We start from the raw sequence: 14,704 nt of genomic DNA, 5'->3' as shown, positions 1-14,704 counted from the left end.
AGGGAAGAAAAAGAAGACTGCTGGGATTTTCCTTGCATTTTCTTCTCAGCTCAGACTTGTCAAAACTCTCCTTCTAGCCATTTGAGGATTCTCTCTTGTGAATAGTTGGGACTCAGCAATTATGCAAAATGTGAATAAGGAAGCTGGGAATGATGAAGTGTTAAGTTTTAGGCCACACATCTCTGTGCTGCTGAAAGCTCTGCATGGATAAAACTATCCAGCTTCCCCAGGGAAAAGGGGCAGTGAGCTCTAGTGAGTCTCAGAAATGGATGAATATCAGTGTCATTCCTATAAGAGCCTCCATCCCCAACTCGACACACAGGCTTGTAGTTCCCTCTACATGGAGATTGACATCTCTCCCTAAACTGTTTGGTTTTTCTGAGTGAAAAGGGAGGAAGAAGCAACTGAAAGGAGAGTAACAAAATTTGATTTTAGAAATAAAAATTCTAATTCATGGACCTTCCCAGAAAAACTGTCTAAACATGCTCTATTATGGGAATAAAGTGTTTGGCCATGAGAATTGAAATGGCTGTTAGAGAGATAGGGTAGGGAGGAGTCTTTCTAAAAGCTAAGTGAAGCCATGCAGAAACAACTGTTTTATCCTACAGATGAAAAATAAGTCAAAGAAAGGAAAATGGGTTCCCACATTAGTAAACAATCTGTTGGATAGTTTATCAGGTACACTACAAATCCACTGCCTAGGAACAAAGGCTTAGCTTTGATTAAATGACATCTACTCCCTATCTCTGCTCCAATTTGAAGCGTTGCTCTGCCCCATGTTTGCTGAGGAACCTCCTATACTACTTCGTAGTCTCAGTTTCCTTATCTGCAAAATAGGGATTAAAAATGTCATTTCTATATATAGTGTTGTGAGAAAGAAATAAGATACCTAAAGTATTTAGCTCAATGTTGATACATGAGAACAACAAAAATCTAGACATTGTCATTTTGGTTAAAGGACATATTACAAATACATAGTAATTTTCTGTTTACTTGCCTCTCTCCCACCAGACTTGTGAGCTATTTGAGGAGAAGCAGTTTCTTTCTACTCTGTATGAGAAAGGGAACAAAAATCATCCACGATCATGTCAGTCTGAAAATTAATAAGGGAATACTGAAACAATTATTTAAAAGACTTTCAGATGGTAGGAACTAATGTATTCTTCTGACAAGTTGGGTGTTGTTTTATATAAATGAGGACAGTAATTTTAATTATTAAACAGGAACTTAAAACCACCTGGTTGACCCTGGGGCTGAACTGTGACATAAACCAACACCTAGATTACTTTCCTACCCTTACTTTTGCTTCTTAAAGCCAGGGAGAGGCTGTGTCCTCTCCAACTCTCCCATGGTCCTATTTCTTTGAATCTCTTCCTCTCTATATCTCCTAAGTTGTAGGATCTACAAAGAAGTATTTTTTGAGATCTTAAACTTATGCCAATAAACTGATAGTTTTGACATTTGCTTTCCACCAAGAGTGCGTATCAGAAACAGCTGTGGAGCTTTTTAAAACTAGAGATCACTTGGTTCCCACATGGAGGTTCTGACTCAGGATATTTGGGGTGTACTTAGAGATATTCATCTCCGAAAGGTTACATAGGTGAGTGTGCTGTGTACCATAGGTGGAGAATCATATAATTATGATGTGGAATAGCTATTCTGAGTGCAAATGAAGAAGACTATATTAACCAGGATCAAATTATCTGAGTGGTACACAGGAAAGAGAGAGGCATTAAGCCTCATCTTTATATGGGGCTCCATATTAGGAGCAATGTTTTTATTATGTATTATGGGATGATCCTTGAGGAAAATGTATACTGATGCCTGAAATGGAGAGATATTTCCTAAAAATCTCCTAAAAAATAGGTTTATACATTACTGCACATATAACAGCTTACCATAGTCTATACTTTATTTCAAAAGGCCTATAATATCTACATAAAGAAACATAAAAGCTTATACAAAACTTAGTGCTGATGCTAAAAAAAACAGCAAGTCTCTATCAAAACAATAAAAAATAGCAATAAAAATAGAATTTTTTCTTTTCTATAAAAAAAATCCAATGATGCTAGGTCAGAACCTTCCATGAAAACTATTATGTTTAGTTACTTCAATAACAATCATATGCAAGATTTGATACCATAATTCAGACAGATTGGTAAGCTTCTCCTTTAGCTCTTTAATAAAAAGCAAAAAGACACTGGAACTTAACCTAAATTAATGCTGACGTAAAGTTGGCCCTAAAAGTCTCATATTGTTAATAATAAATGCATATAGAAGAAAGATCAATAGTCATTAGTTTTTGCCAAGACCTGCAAAAATATTCAGTTTTGGTTGTATGTATGTTTCCAAGTTAATAAAGTAATTGTCTCTGATGCTTTGCTGCCTTTTTTTTTTTTTTTGGTCTGATAATGCTCATAGGAAGTGTTGACTTTCTATAGCTGGAACACAATTGAAACCAGACACAGTTAATGTATTCGATGGGTTTCATGTTTCTTCATATAAACAATTAAAGAAAATAGATATGAAGCTGGGTTACTGATCTGTGGCTTTTCAGGGGTGCTTTAATACACAATTTAATTATGTATCTCCTCTAACTGCTGAGACACTCAGCCCATGAAAGATCAAAAGAATGATTTATTTCAACATTTTAAATTTCCTATATATATTTTTCTCTTTTTCATGTGAAGATGTTAAAAAGCAGTTGAAAATATGCTCTTAATTTCTTTCCAGAAACAAAGAACTCCCAGAAGGTATGGCACTTAGATCGAAATATTTGTGTCAATAGGAAGTTCTGTTTATGGGGGTAACTGTTTTCAATACAAAGGCAGGTTGTCTCCAGGGCATTAGTCACTACCTTCTATAAAGTTAGGCCACTAGGGTACTATTTGGAACTCCTAGCTTGATTTGGCTTCATCTATGCAAAAAGTACTGCTGATAAGTGTTATTGCTGGAGGCCACTAAATGCTATCCTCATGGCTTGAAAGAGTTAATATAGTTCCCTAAGTGCCTCATTAAAAAGGCCCACTGCAGACTTCTCTCTCAGCAAACATCTTTACAAATCCATAAACCAGATTTTGCTGAATCCCCTCATAAAGAAGGTTAAGTGAAAACAAAGTTCAGGTAAAAGACTTTTGTAGGCTTAAAGCCAATGTTAAGCATCAAATACACTGCAAATCTTCCATGTTGAGAGAGGTTCAAAAAATAATAAATTACAATATGTATTTGTGATTCATGTGCTGATAATTTTAACATACTGTTCTGGAAACCTTATGAGAAAAGAGGCCGCCCATAGATAGTAACCAGAATGAAGGGAAGGAGAGAAGTAAGGCAGAAAGGGAGGAGGGGGGCGGGGGTAGAATTTTATTTCAGTATTCAGTACTCAAGAAGGAGGTGAAGCATCTTGATGTATACCAGTAGATTAGGGAAGATTGAGGAGGAAGTGGTGCCTGCCAAGAAGTTCGTGTTTTCCCAAAGGACACGCACCCTAGCAGCCAGTTCTGATCCAGGGAACAGAAGAGGGTGTGACTGATAAGAACTGGCATAAAGGAGCCTACATTCATTCTTTTTGGACTCATGCTATTTGGTCTTTAGGTTAAATCTCTGGAGGAAAACAACAGAAACACTTTCTACCATGTGTTTTGGTGAGATTTAACCCAGTTGTGACATGCAATGAATTCTCTTAAAAAAGCAGTTCCACTCATTTTTGCCAAAATGTTTCAGATTTCTGGAGCTTATGTTAATTTTCTGATCATGTAGAATTGACACTCAGCTGATACACTGTTCTAGTTTGAATGAAATAGGATGATCTTTCTATTTTTTAAAAAAGGGAGGGGGGTAAACTCCCCCAAAATCTAAATTAAAGAATAATTCAGCCTCAAATGATAAAAAAAATTGCTTAAAAAATATATATATATATATATCTGGTAAATACTTATAAGACATGAATCAATGCTGTACTTCACATGTCAGTCCATCTTACTCAACAGGCCTGTTTGCCAAGGCAGCAGATGGTAACAGATAATAACTCAGCATTTTGGAAAGTCACCACAATGATAACTTTATATTCATTTTTCTATTGTCATTGATATTAATAGTAATATATTTCAGATTTGCCTAAACCTATATCTATAGTCTTATTCTCAGATGACTTCTTCACATTCCATTTTAGTGGTGAAAGTAATCGTGAGTCAAGTAGTTTGCAAAATAATATTTTTGGCAGAGCTAAGTAAAAATTTTGGAGTCTTTGATGTCTTAATCTTGGGTAATTACTCCTGTTTATTGAAAATTTAGTGTGCCAAGTGCTTTATTTATATCTAATCCCCACAACATCCCTGCAAGGAAGGTGAGATATTATCATTAATGTCTCCTTTTAACTAATGAGGAAGTTAAGGTATGGGTTAAATGACTTGCCAAAAACCACTCCATGTGTAAATGGGAGAGCAAATACTCAAACTGTTGATATAGACATAACACAAGGTCCTTTTCTGGAACTTAGATTAAATTTTTCCCATGTGTTCTTAGAATCACATAAGCAGAAGGAGACCTTAAAGTAGAACCAATATTCTCTGTAATAATCCTGATGATTTACTATCTACTAGGGTTTTTCCACTGAAGAGAGGTCCTCACCACTTAATAGACAGTCCATTCACGTTAGACAGTCTAAAGTCATTAGAGAGTTTTGTCTATAAGCGGTCACTTTTCCCTCTCTAGAATGTTCTTCCATTTGTCATGGAGCTTCTCTCTTTAAAGCAGTGTTAAAATGCAGATTCTAATTCAGGAAGCCTTGGATGGAGTTTGAGATGCTGCCTTTCTCATAAGTTCCCAGGCATTGTTAGTGCTATTGGTTTCTGGACTGCACTGTGAGAAGCAGGCTCTAGTACATCTACCTCCAACCAATCAATTTAAATAGCCATCAGACAGGTTTATACCTAATTCTCTTTTTTTCCTCTAAGTTAGAGCCCCATTAATTCATACTGCTTGCACCTCATAGGATAAGTTCATTTGTTCAAAATCCACCAGAAATCTAAATGTGAGACAAGATTCCATCAAAATCCTAGAGAAGAACACAGGCAACACCCTTTTTGAACTTGGCCACAGCAACTTCTTGCAAGATACATCCATGAAGGCAAGAGAAACAAAAACAAAAATGAGCTATTGGGACTTCATCAAGATAAGAAGCTTCTGCACAGCAAAAGATACAGTCAACAAAACTAAAAGACAACCTACAGAATGGGAGAAGATATTTGCAAATGACATATCAGATAAAGGGCTAGTATCCAAGATCTATAAAGAACTTATTAAACTCAACAGCAAAGAAACAAACAATCCAATCATGAAATGGGCAAAAGACATGAACAGAAATCTCACAGAGGAAGACATAGACATGGCCAACAAACACATGAGAAAATGCTCCGCATCACTGGCCATCAGGGAAATACAAACCAAAACCACAATGAGATACCACCTCACACCAGTGAGAATGGTGAAAATTAACAAGGCAGGAAACCACAAATGTTGGAGAGGATGTGGAGAAAGGGGAACCCTCTTGCACTGTTGGTGGGAATGTGAACTGGTGCAGCCACTCTGGAAAACTGTGTGGAGGTTCCTCAAAGAGTTAAAAATAGATCTGCCCTATGACCCAGCAATTGCAATGCTGGGGATTTACCCCAAAGATACAGATGCAATGAAATGTCGGGACACCTGCACCCCGATGTTTATAGCAGCAATGTCCACAATAGCCAAACTGTGGAAGGAGCCTCGGTGTCCATCAAAAGATGAATGGATAAAGAAGCTGTGGTCTATGTATACAATGGAATATTACTCAGCCCTTAGAAATGACAAATACCCACCATTTGCTTCAAAGTGGATGGAACTGGAGGGTATTATACTGAGTGAAATAAGTCAGTCGGAGAAGGACAAACATTATATGGTCTCATTCATTTGGGGGATATAAAAAATAGTGAAAGGGAATAAAGGGGAAAGGAGAAAAAATGAGTGGGAAATATCAGAAAGGGAGACAGAACATGAGAGACTTGTAACTCTGGGAAATGAACTAGGGGTGGTGGAAGGGGAGGTGGGCGGGGGGTGGGGGTGACTGGGTGAAGGGCACTGAGGGGGGCACTTGATTGGATGAGCACTGGGTGTTATTCTATATGTTGGCAAATTGAACACCAATAAAAAATAAATTTATAAATAAAATCCACCAGAACTTAAAGTATATTCCTGATGTAAATGTACTAAGGCAGACACCCTTGAGTTCTGAGTTTTCTGAGACCACAAACTATTACTGTATCCTGAGTACACTGGTCTGTTTTTAGTAGCCAAGAGCATGAAATGAGCTTATAGTCAAGTAAATCTATCCATATTTTATATACTAGGTTCTTAAGCTAATTTGTCACTTTTATTCTATTTTCTCACTTCATTTTATGTATTTTTGGTCTAGATGAAACACCACATTATCTCTGTAGAATCCTAGCTTTGCTGTAGCCAAGACATCAAGTTCCAACTTTGTATAAACTCAAAAATGTATTAACCTACATTCTGAGCGTTCAACTGGGTATCTGATAAAAAAAAAAATATATATTGTAGACACAGAGACACCACAAGATTCCCCGTTCATTTATTAAAACCCTTTTAACTGTCATTTGACCAACTATTAACCTACTAATACATAAACTGTGATGCTGATTAGCTACAGTTTTTACACATTTTCTAATGACAAGACAGAACTTAGACCAGTACAATATTTCTCTTCACCTTTTCCTTTACCTCTTGAGAGGAGAATTTGTCAAAAATTGGCCAAGACAAGAGTTATCCAGAATATTTAGATTTAAAATATGAGAATAAGTCCATAAATGGAAGTGTTTTCCATTACTGTATCTTGACATTCTGTCAGCATATCTTAATAGTTAATATTGTAGGCATTGACTATATGATTACTGGATTATTCATTATTTAAACTATCTACTATGTTATCTTGGAAAAATTGATCTCTCAACTTGCTCACTTTCCTCTTAAAATGGAAACAGCTAATAGTTTTGATATAAAAAATAAGTAAGAATTTATGTATAGAGCTGGCTCATATTAAGCACTGGAAAGGTTAGCTATGATGATAGTGATGGTGACCAGGATGTCTGCTATTTTTTGGATTCCCTGAATGAACCATACCTCACAGTTCATACCCTTGTGTACTCGCATTTTGAATGTAGACTGGCCCTGTTATTAACTTTAACCAAAGAAAGCAATGGAAGTGATACAGTGCAATTTCTGAGTCTAATAATCCTTTAAAAAGGTGTAGGAGCTTCTATTTTTATGCCTGAGGGATGCCAACTGCCACATAAGAAGTCTGATGACCCTGAATCACCATACTGAGACAAGCCCAACCCAGCCACATGGAGGAGCTCTTAGTCAACACCCAATAACAATTTACCATCTATTTGTGTGAGGCCACTATTAGTACCTCTCTATAATCCACAGCCCTGCAGGCCTCCCTTGTCCTGGTTCATGTACCCAGCCTGGGTCTGCGTGCTAGCTACCCCCACCCTCATTTGACCAGGAACAAATCCAGATAATACATAACAGTTCACCAAATAATTTCAGTAATACATTTTTCTTTCTAATGCACATATGGAAATCATTTCCTAAAAATGATTTATGAGTGTTTTGTGTTTAATAAAAATAATGTGACTAATGTATATTTTATTTTTTAAATAACTGAAAACACCTAAAAATACAAGGGTTCATCACATAGTGTGGTGAAGATAACCTCATGATAAAACATCAAAACTATGTAAATTCTTCCATCTTACCATTTTATATTCTTTCCAACCTCTTTGGAAATCTAGACTTCCATCTTCACGATGTTGTATTACAGTCCAACCTCCCCCAGTAAGATCCATATTGCAAAATACCTGATAAACACAAGGAAAATAAAGTCAAGTGAAAATTATGTCTGCTTTAAAGAAACAAGTATCAAATATGTTTCAAAACAGAAATAGGATGGGTAGGGCTATAGACAAATTGAATAAAAATTACTATGTTGAAAAATATTAATTTACATATCTTATCATTTTGTCTTACAGTAGAATTGTTTTTGATTAAATTAATTGTGAAAATTCAAATTAGCCAAGTGAAAATAGTCAGTCTCAGATTATAAAATTTTTTTTAAAAATCTCTGTCTTAAATGGTAACAGGCAATTAGGTATATTCAATTTTTAAAAATGCTATATAGGTTTCTAAAATTATAGACCATTTTATTGCCAAAACTTAAGACTCATAATTCTTAAATACTTAATTAATTGAAATGGTAATATAATAATAATAAATGTTTTGGAAAAATGTTTTTTAGAAAATCATATATATTTAGATGTTACATATTTCATTGCACATTAACTCCTATACAGTTACCTACTACAATAATTATTCTTGGTGGCTCAGTATTATATTAGAGTCAAAATTTGCTCTGCAGCATATGAAAACATATTATTTGCTTGAATTTTCATCACAAACAATAGTAGGAGAATATGACATACTGTATTCCTTTTGACTGCGACAAGCATTTCTTCCCTATGTGGAAAGTTATCCAACACTTTCAAAGACTTATGCTCATTTCAATTATTCTAAAACAATAGTGTTTATTTAGAAATTGATTCATTTTCCCCAGAGTCCACACAAGGAGAGAAACATATCTGTAATGGGATTATCTTTAGAGAGTAATCACCGTACTTGACATAGCATGGATGTGGCAGTTTGATTATTCAAGGTCCTTGCTATGGAGAACACCATTTCCTAGGCAATTGACAACTAGGAAATTTTGGAAGCTGGCTAAAAGTGTAGATATGATGCAACAATAGCAGACAGGCTGTGTGGGCACAAAGCTCCACTCCAATTAAGGGAAAAACATAAAAACATCAAGCATTTTCCCTGAGGCCCTCAATTTGGAGCATAAATGGCTAATGGGTATGAAAACAGTGGCAACAACAGTCATTTGGAGGACAAACTGTCCATGTACTTCCTCAAAGTGAAAGGAACTAAGAGGTCAATACCTATTTGTGAGCTTAAAAGCTAGGCAAACTGCTCTCTAGAGGGCACTTCCTCCACTTTGACAATACTCACCCAACAGTATGTCTTTATTGTCCTTAGGAATCGATTTACTTCCAAGATTGTAAATTATAATTCCACTCTGTCTTGAGGTTCCCCCTCTACTAATCCCTTAACCATTCTGTACCCACTCTCTGTCCTCAACACAACCTCTAGCTAGTCTTCCTTCCTTCTCAATTCTAATTGATTTATTCACTTATTTTTTACTCAACTGGTATTTTTGGGCATTGATTCTGTTACAATTTGGGATACTGTGATGAACAAAATATGCGTCTTGTCCTCAAAATGCCTAAAAGTTTCAACAGTGACTGTTCCTATAGCTTAAAGAGATGCAGGAGTTCACAATTTTCAACTCCAGTGACCTGAAGAATGATACAGATTGTGATCTAAACGAGAAATTTAAGCAAAAATCTAACATACAAGAAAATAAAATTATAATGGTTTTGGACACACAGAATTTGAGGTTGCAAAGTCATCCAGAAAGGGGGTTTATCAATCAACTTGAGATGATATAGTTGAGGTAGATTAAGGATAAGAACATGGATAATAAAGGAGTAAGAAAGGAATCACCATTAACTTCTGTTAACAGCATGCTTGCTGTTAAGTGCCAGATAATTTAAACACTTCATATGTATTTTCTAACTTATTTCATTACAATGATGTATGTTTGATCATAACTCCCACCTTCAGATGAGAAAAGCAATTCTTAGAGTATTTAAGTAACTTATCAATGGTTATTATTATTTTTTAAAGATTTTATTTATTCATGAGATACACAGAGAGAGAGACAGAGACATAGGTAGAGGGAGAAGCAGGCTCCCCACAAAGAGCCTGATGTAGGTCTTGATCCCAGATCCTGGGATTATGCCCTAAGCCAAAGGCAGACACTTAACTGCTAAACCACCCAGGTATCCCACCAGTGGTTACTATTACTAACAGATCTCGGATTCAGGATTTGAACCCCATGTCTGTTTATATTGAGAGTAGTCTGCTTGAGAGCAGTAGTTGATAACATGAAAATGGATTATTTAAAGGAGTAAAGAAAAAGTGGAAAGAGATGTATATGTACAGGAGGGAGGAGGATCCGAAAATGGGCTTTGGTAAATTGATGGAAGTAAAATAAATCAATAACCTTTAGGTAGGCAGGGACTTATATATTATTTGTCACCGTCCCCAGTGCCTAGAACAGTGCCTCACCTATAGTAGGTACTAAATGAATATTTGTTTAATAAAGAGAGATGCAAGAAGGAAAGATAAAATAGGAAAACCTGATTAATGCAATGAAAGCTGAAGACAGATTTTGATTTGGGGAAGTGATCCACTTAATCAAATATTCCAGAGAAGTCAAGATAAATAAAGACTAAGAAAATACACACTTAAATTTAAAATGAAGGCATCATTAGTGACCTTGAAGAGACAGACTGCAGGATTCCTATGAGAATAAAATCCAGATGGCACAGTTTAAAGAAGGCATAGGTAATGATCCAAGACATGGAACTTTATTGGAGATTCTTAAATAAGAGTAAGTGAAAATGTCAAGGAAACATTTTGCTAGAGGAAACTAGTATAATTTGTTTCTTAATTAAATTTTTACCTTGCTTTGACTGGTTAATCCAGATTTTTTTCCTAGATTTCTTTCCTTAGTGGACACTAATTGCCTGGAAGTTTGCTAACTTGTGTTTGCAAAGTTATAAAGTCCACTTACATACTCAGGGAAAGGAATAACTACATTTATAAATATATAATGTGCAGAGGAAACTATTCTTCACAGTTTTGTTATTACTATCATCTATGTTATTAGAACTCTATGCACTTAAAGTTTTAAAATCATTCACAAATTTTAGAAAAAGACAAATTACCTTTTAAACAAATGTATTCAGTGACTTGAGAATGTTAAGATGTGCTAAGAACACTTTTTAGATAAAGGCCCAGAAAGAGTCAGACTACATAGGGAAGTAGAAGTTACCTGGATGGATTACTGTTTTGGGAGCTGAAGTGCAGAGACGGTAAGAGGTCAGATATATGCTCCACAATTCTTATTATGACTCAAGAATAACAGCAATGATAATAGCTGCCATTGTGTAATATGGTCTCAATACAGCTGAAGGGCATATTGGATAGGGGCATGGACTCATGTGCCAAATTACCTGTGTTCAAATCTTGACTGTTGTCTTCATTGCTTAGGATCTAAATGATCAATGCATATAGAATTTTTAGAATAGTGCTTGGCCAATAATAGGCTCATCTTTTAGATGTATTCTACATATAAGATAGTATGTATTTACATTATGCATTATATACTCTACATATAATATCTTATACATAAAGCATAGTTTACTATTATATATGGCACTGCATTTAATTTATTGCTTATAATAAGAATATGGAATGTACAAAGCCAAAACATGTAGTAGTTCAATAATTTGTCCTTATGATCACCAGCTTAATAATATATATTAACATATTTTATATAATATATATTTTCTATAAGATGTATTTCTATATTTATGATTGATATAGTAATATATAATATAAATGTAATAATATTGACATCACTAATCTTAGAGCATGCTACTTTTTATTATATATCTATTTAAGAAGTTGGATTCACTTTAGCCAAAAAAAAAAAAAAAAAATCCCCATGTTATTTCTAATCAGAAGAAAAATTTTAAAAAGCCTATGCTTAACAGATGAAGGAAATTTAAGAAAATAGGTGGTTGGTTTCAAAAGATTTGAGACATGAAAGAACTTGAAAAGCTCATTCGCCAATATTGTGTGGTCTGTGCTATCTGGCGGTGTCCTTCCTGGAGATAGGGCCCCGCTACATTTACTATGCCTGTTGCATTTATTGATCATATGACTTGGGCTTAATTCTATCCAAGAAAAGATTGAACTGGCTCCTATCCCAGGCAAGGTCAAAGCTTTCAAGCATTAAATACCTTTTAACATAATACAGAGATTTAAACCCAAACAAAAAGGGGAAATTTGATTCACATAGTTCTTATGGTTTTATGCTCCATACAAGTTGGAATGATTAGGCCTGAGGATGTTAATTATTTTTCCATAACCTTAAGTAAAAAAAGGCTCAACACATTTGTTATGGTCCTTTCCCAAGAATTAGGGGACTCACAATTCAGAAACAAATTTTTAATATTTTATAATAAACAGAGTTATGATTTAATGGTTTGAATTTTTGGATTAAACTAAGCTGGCTATACAGCATTTGGTTTTAGAAACTTATGAAATAAAAGGAAAAATCCTATTTCCTATTACTATGCATTGAAAGAAGTTCAAAGAGGAAAGTATCTATAGCTATTACTAACACAAAGGTAAAAAATAGATACATAAATGATCTAATTCTCATTTTGGATCTGCTTGGAAAATTAAATAGTCTTAGAAACTGCCTTCATCTCATTTGAAAAGATAACACTTCTTTTCCAGACATCATATCTTGGAAGGGAATGATGTCATTTAGAAAGGTAACTGTATACCAATTCTGTATATGTAAGACTCTTACTCTGCCTAAAAGATGAATACTTCTTAATAATTTTTGTCAACTGCCTAATAGCCCAATTTTATTGATTGGTCTATATCCCATATCTTACAGATTTGAACTTCTTTTTCTTTTTTTTAAAGATTTTATTTATTTATTCATGAAAGACACACACACAGAGGCAGAGACATAGGCAGAGGGAGAAGCAGGCTCCTCACAGGGAGCCTGATGTGGGACTCATCCCGGAACTGGGATCATGCCCTGAGCCAAAGGCAGAGGCTCAACTGCTGAGCCCCCCAGGCGTCCCAGATTTGAACTTCTTATTTTAGTTTTTATACGCTTACCTTGAGTTTCATACCCTTGCTAGTTCTTCTGCAAGCATTACAATAAGCAAAGCATATCCAAAAGTAGAACCAAATTTTATATCTACAAAGCACAATTTTCTTGGAAGATAAAGGTCCTAAAGATGCATTTTCCAAGCACATCTTATAGGATTCAGAGGATTCAAGGATTTATATCAATGTAGGAGAAAAAAATGATATTATAAGGTAGAAAGGAGCAGGGTGGCTTATAATTGGAACATGAATCAATTTTACATAATTTTCTGATAATAAACTCTTTCTTGTGTCTCTTATGTAGGTTCAGATTAAAAATTAAAATATTTATTAGTAGTGCAACTTCAGTCACCACTAACATGATCTCACTTAACTTCCCTGGTAAGAGATTCAGTCTAGAATTGATGCCTTTATTGCAAAGCCTGTGTTCAATATATACTATGTGATTTGGGCAAGTTATTTTTCTAAAATAGGAATAATGGGAGTACTTATCTCAAAGAGTTACTGAAAAGAGTAAACAAGTGATTTTTTACATCTAAAGTGCTTAGAATAGACCTGGCAAATTGTAAGTGCGTTTGAACCACTGTATTAACCAGCTTCTAAATTATACCATGGGAAAGTCACACAATAATTTTTCTTACTAGTGCCGTACTAAATGAGGTATTTTAAAAAATTAATACCTATGAAAAAATTTCAGGTTTATCAGTCTAAAGTTTCCATAATAGAAAAACACTACTACTTGTGAGAGGATCCATGATCATAAAGGGGAATGAATAAAACAAGGAAAGGAACACCTAAGTCAAGAAAAAGGCCAAAGTCTTTCTCCCTTCTGCTCAGTGATCTCTCCCTCTCACAACACTCTGCCATTTCCAATAAAACTAAAATCTAATTATAGTACTGACCAGATGCCACATGAACTTCTTTCCTCTGAAAAGCCATGGGGCTGTTTCTATAGTGATAAAAATTCACCTCTTCCAGGCTTACCTGCTCAGGCTACTATTTTTTCTTAGGCCCAAACCTTCAAGTTTACATGCAAGACGTATGGTGAATGAGTATGTGGATGTGTATACACGCCCATGTATATGCCAACTGATTTTAAATTTAAGTATATTTTAAGATATCAACAAGTAGAGTAGGCAGGCTTCATTTCATAAGATCTAAAGGCTCCAAAAGCTTCCCCGTTACAATGAGTTACCCTCTTCTCTTTACTCCTAGACTCACCAGTGTATCCTCATAGTTATTTTTCTTTCTTTTAAGCCATGGAACACTTAATTCAGTGAGATTTTGAATAGAAACTCAAAACAAAAACTGGTGAAACCAAACTTCTGTGGTCGGTGGCCCAGGTAGCAATGTATGGAACCCTGCTGCTTTTTTTTGCCCCCTGCACATTTTCCATCCTTACCCATTACAAAACAGCATGAAAGGCCTCCTTTTAGGAAAAAAAAATGTCCCAGCAAATGGAAATTAAAAACACTAAGCTAACTTAAATCACTAATCCTTACTGAAATCAGGAGAGAGAGGATGTTGGTAGAGTAAAGACTCTCCTCTTGACAATGATGTAACATCTGGCAGACTGCTCTTCAACATTTATTTCTCTCATCTATCAAAGGAGACTAATAATCAATAAGATTAAGTTAGGCTTACTTACTATATACTACATAGAAATGTTGATATTATTATAATTCATTCTTTTAAACACATACTTATTGAAGAGCTGCTCTGTGCCAGAAACCATGCTGGGTCCCAGGAAATCAAAGACCAAGAGGCACAATCC

The 14,704-nt window shown here is 35.1% G+C and overlaps 1 protein-coding gene across 2 annotated transcripts in view; it reads right to left on the bottom strand.

Annotated features, from left to right (window-relative positions):
* Positions 1 to 14,704, bottom strand: part of ANGPT1 (angiopoietin 1) — a 245,057-nt gene that overhangs the window by 40,826 nt on the left and 189,527 nt on the right. For both annotated transcript variants that reach the window (XM_025994852.2, XM_025994851.2), the window contains exon 6: positions 7,812 to 7,913. In XM_025994852.2, the coding sequence (XP_025850637.1) occupies positions 7,812 to 7,913 (102 nt within the window). The remainder of the gene's footprint in view (positions 1 to 7,811; positions 7,914 to 14,704) is intronic.

This window comes from Vulpes vulpes, chromosome 13 (assembly GCF_048418805.1).
Source record: "Vulpes vulpes isolate BD-2025 chromosome 13, VulVul3, whole genome shotgun sequence".
In the NCBI taxonomy this organism is placed as follows: Eukaryota; Metazoa; Chordata; class Mammalia; order Carnivora; family Canidae; genus Vulpes; species Vulpes vulpes.
The sequence above is the reverse complement of the archived record's forward strand: the minus strand, read 5'-3'. Positions and strand labels throughout refer to the sequence as shown.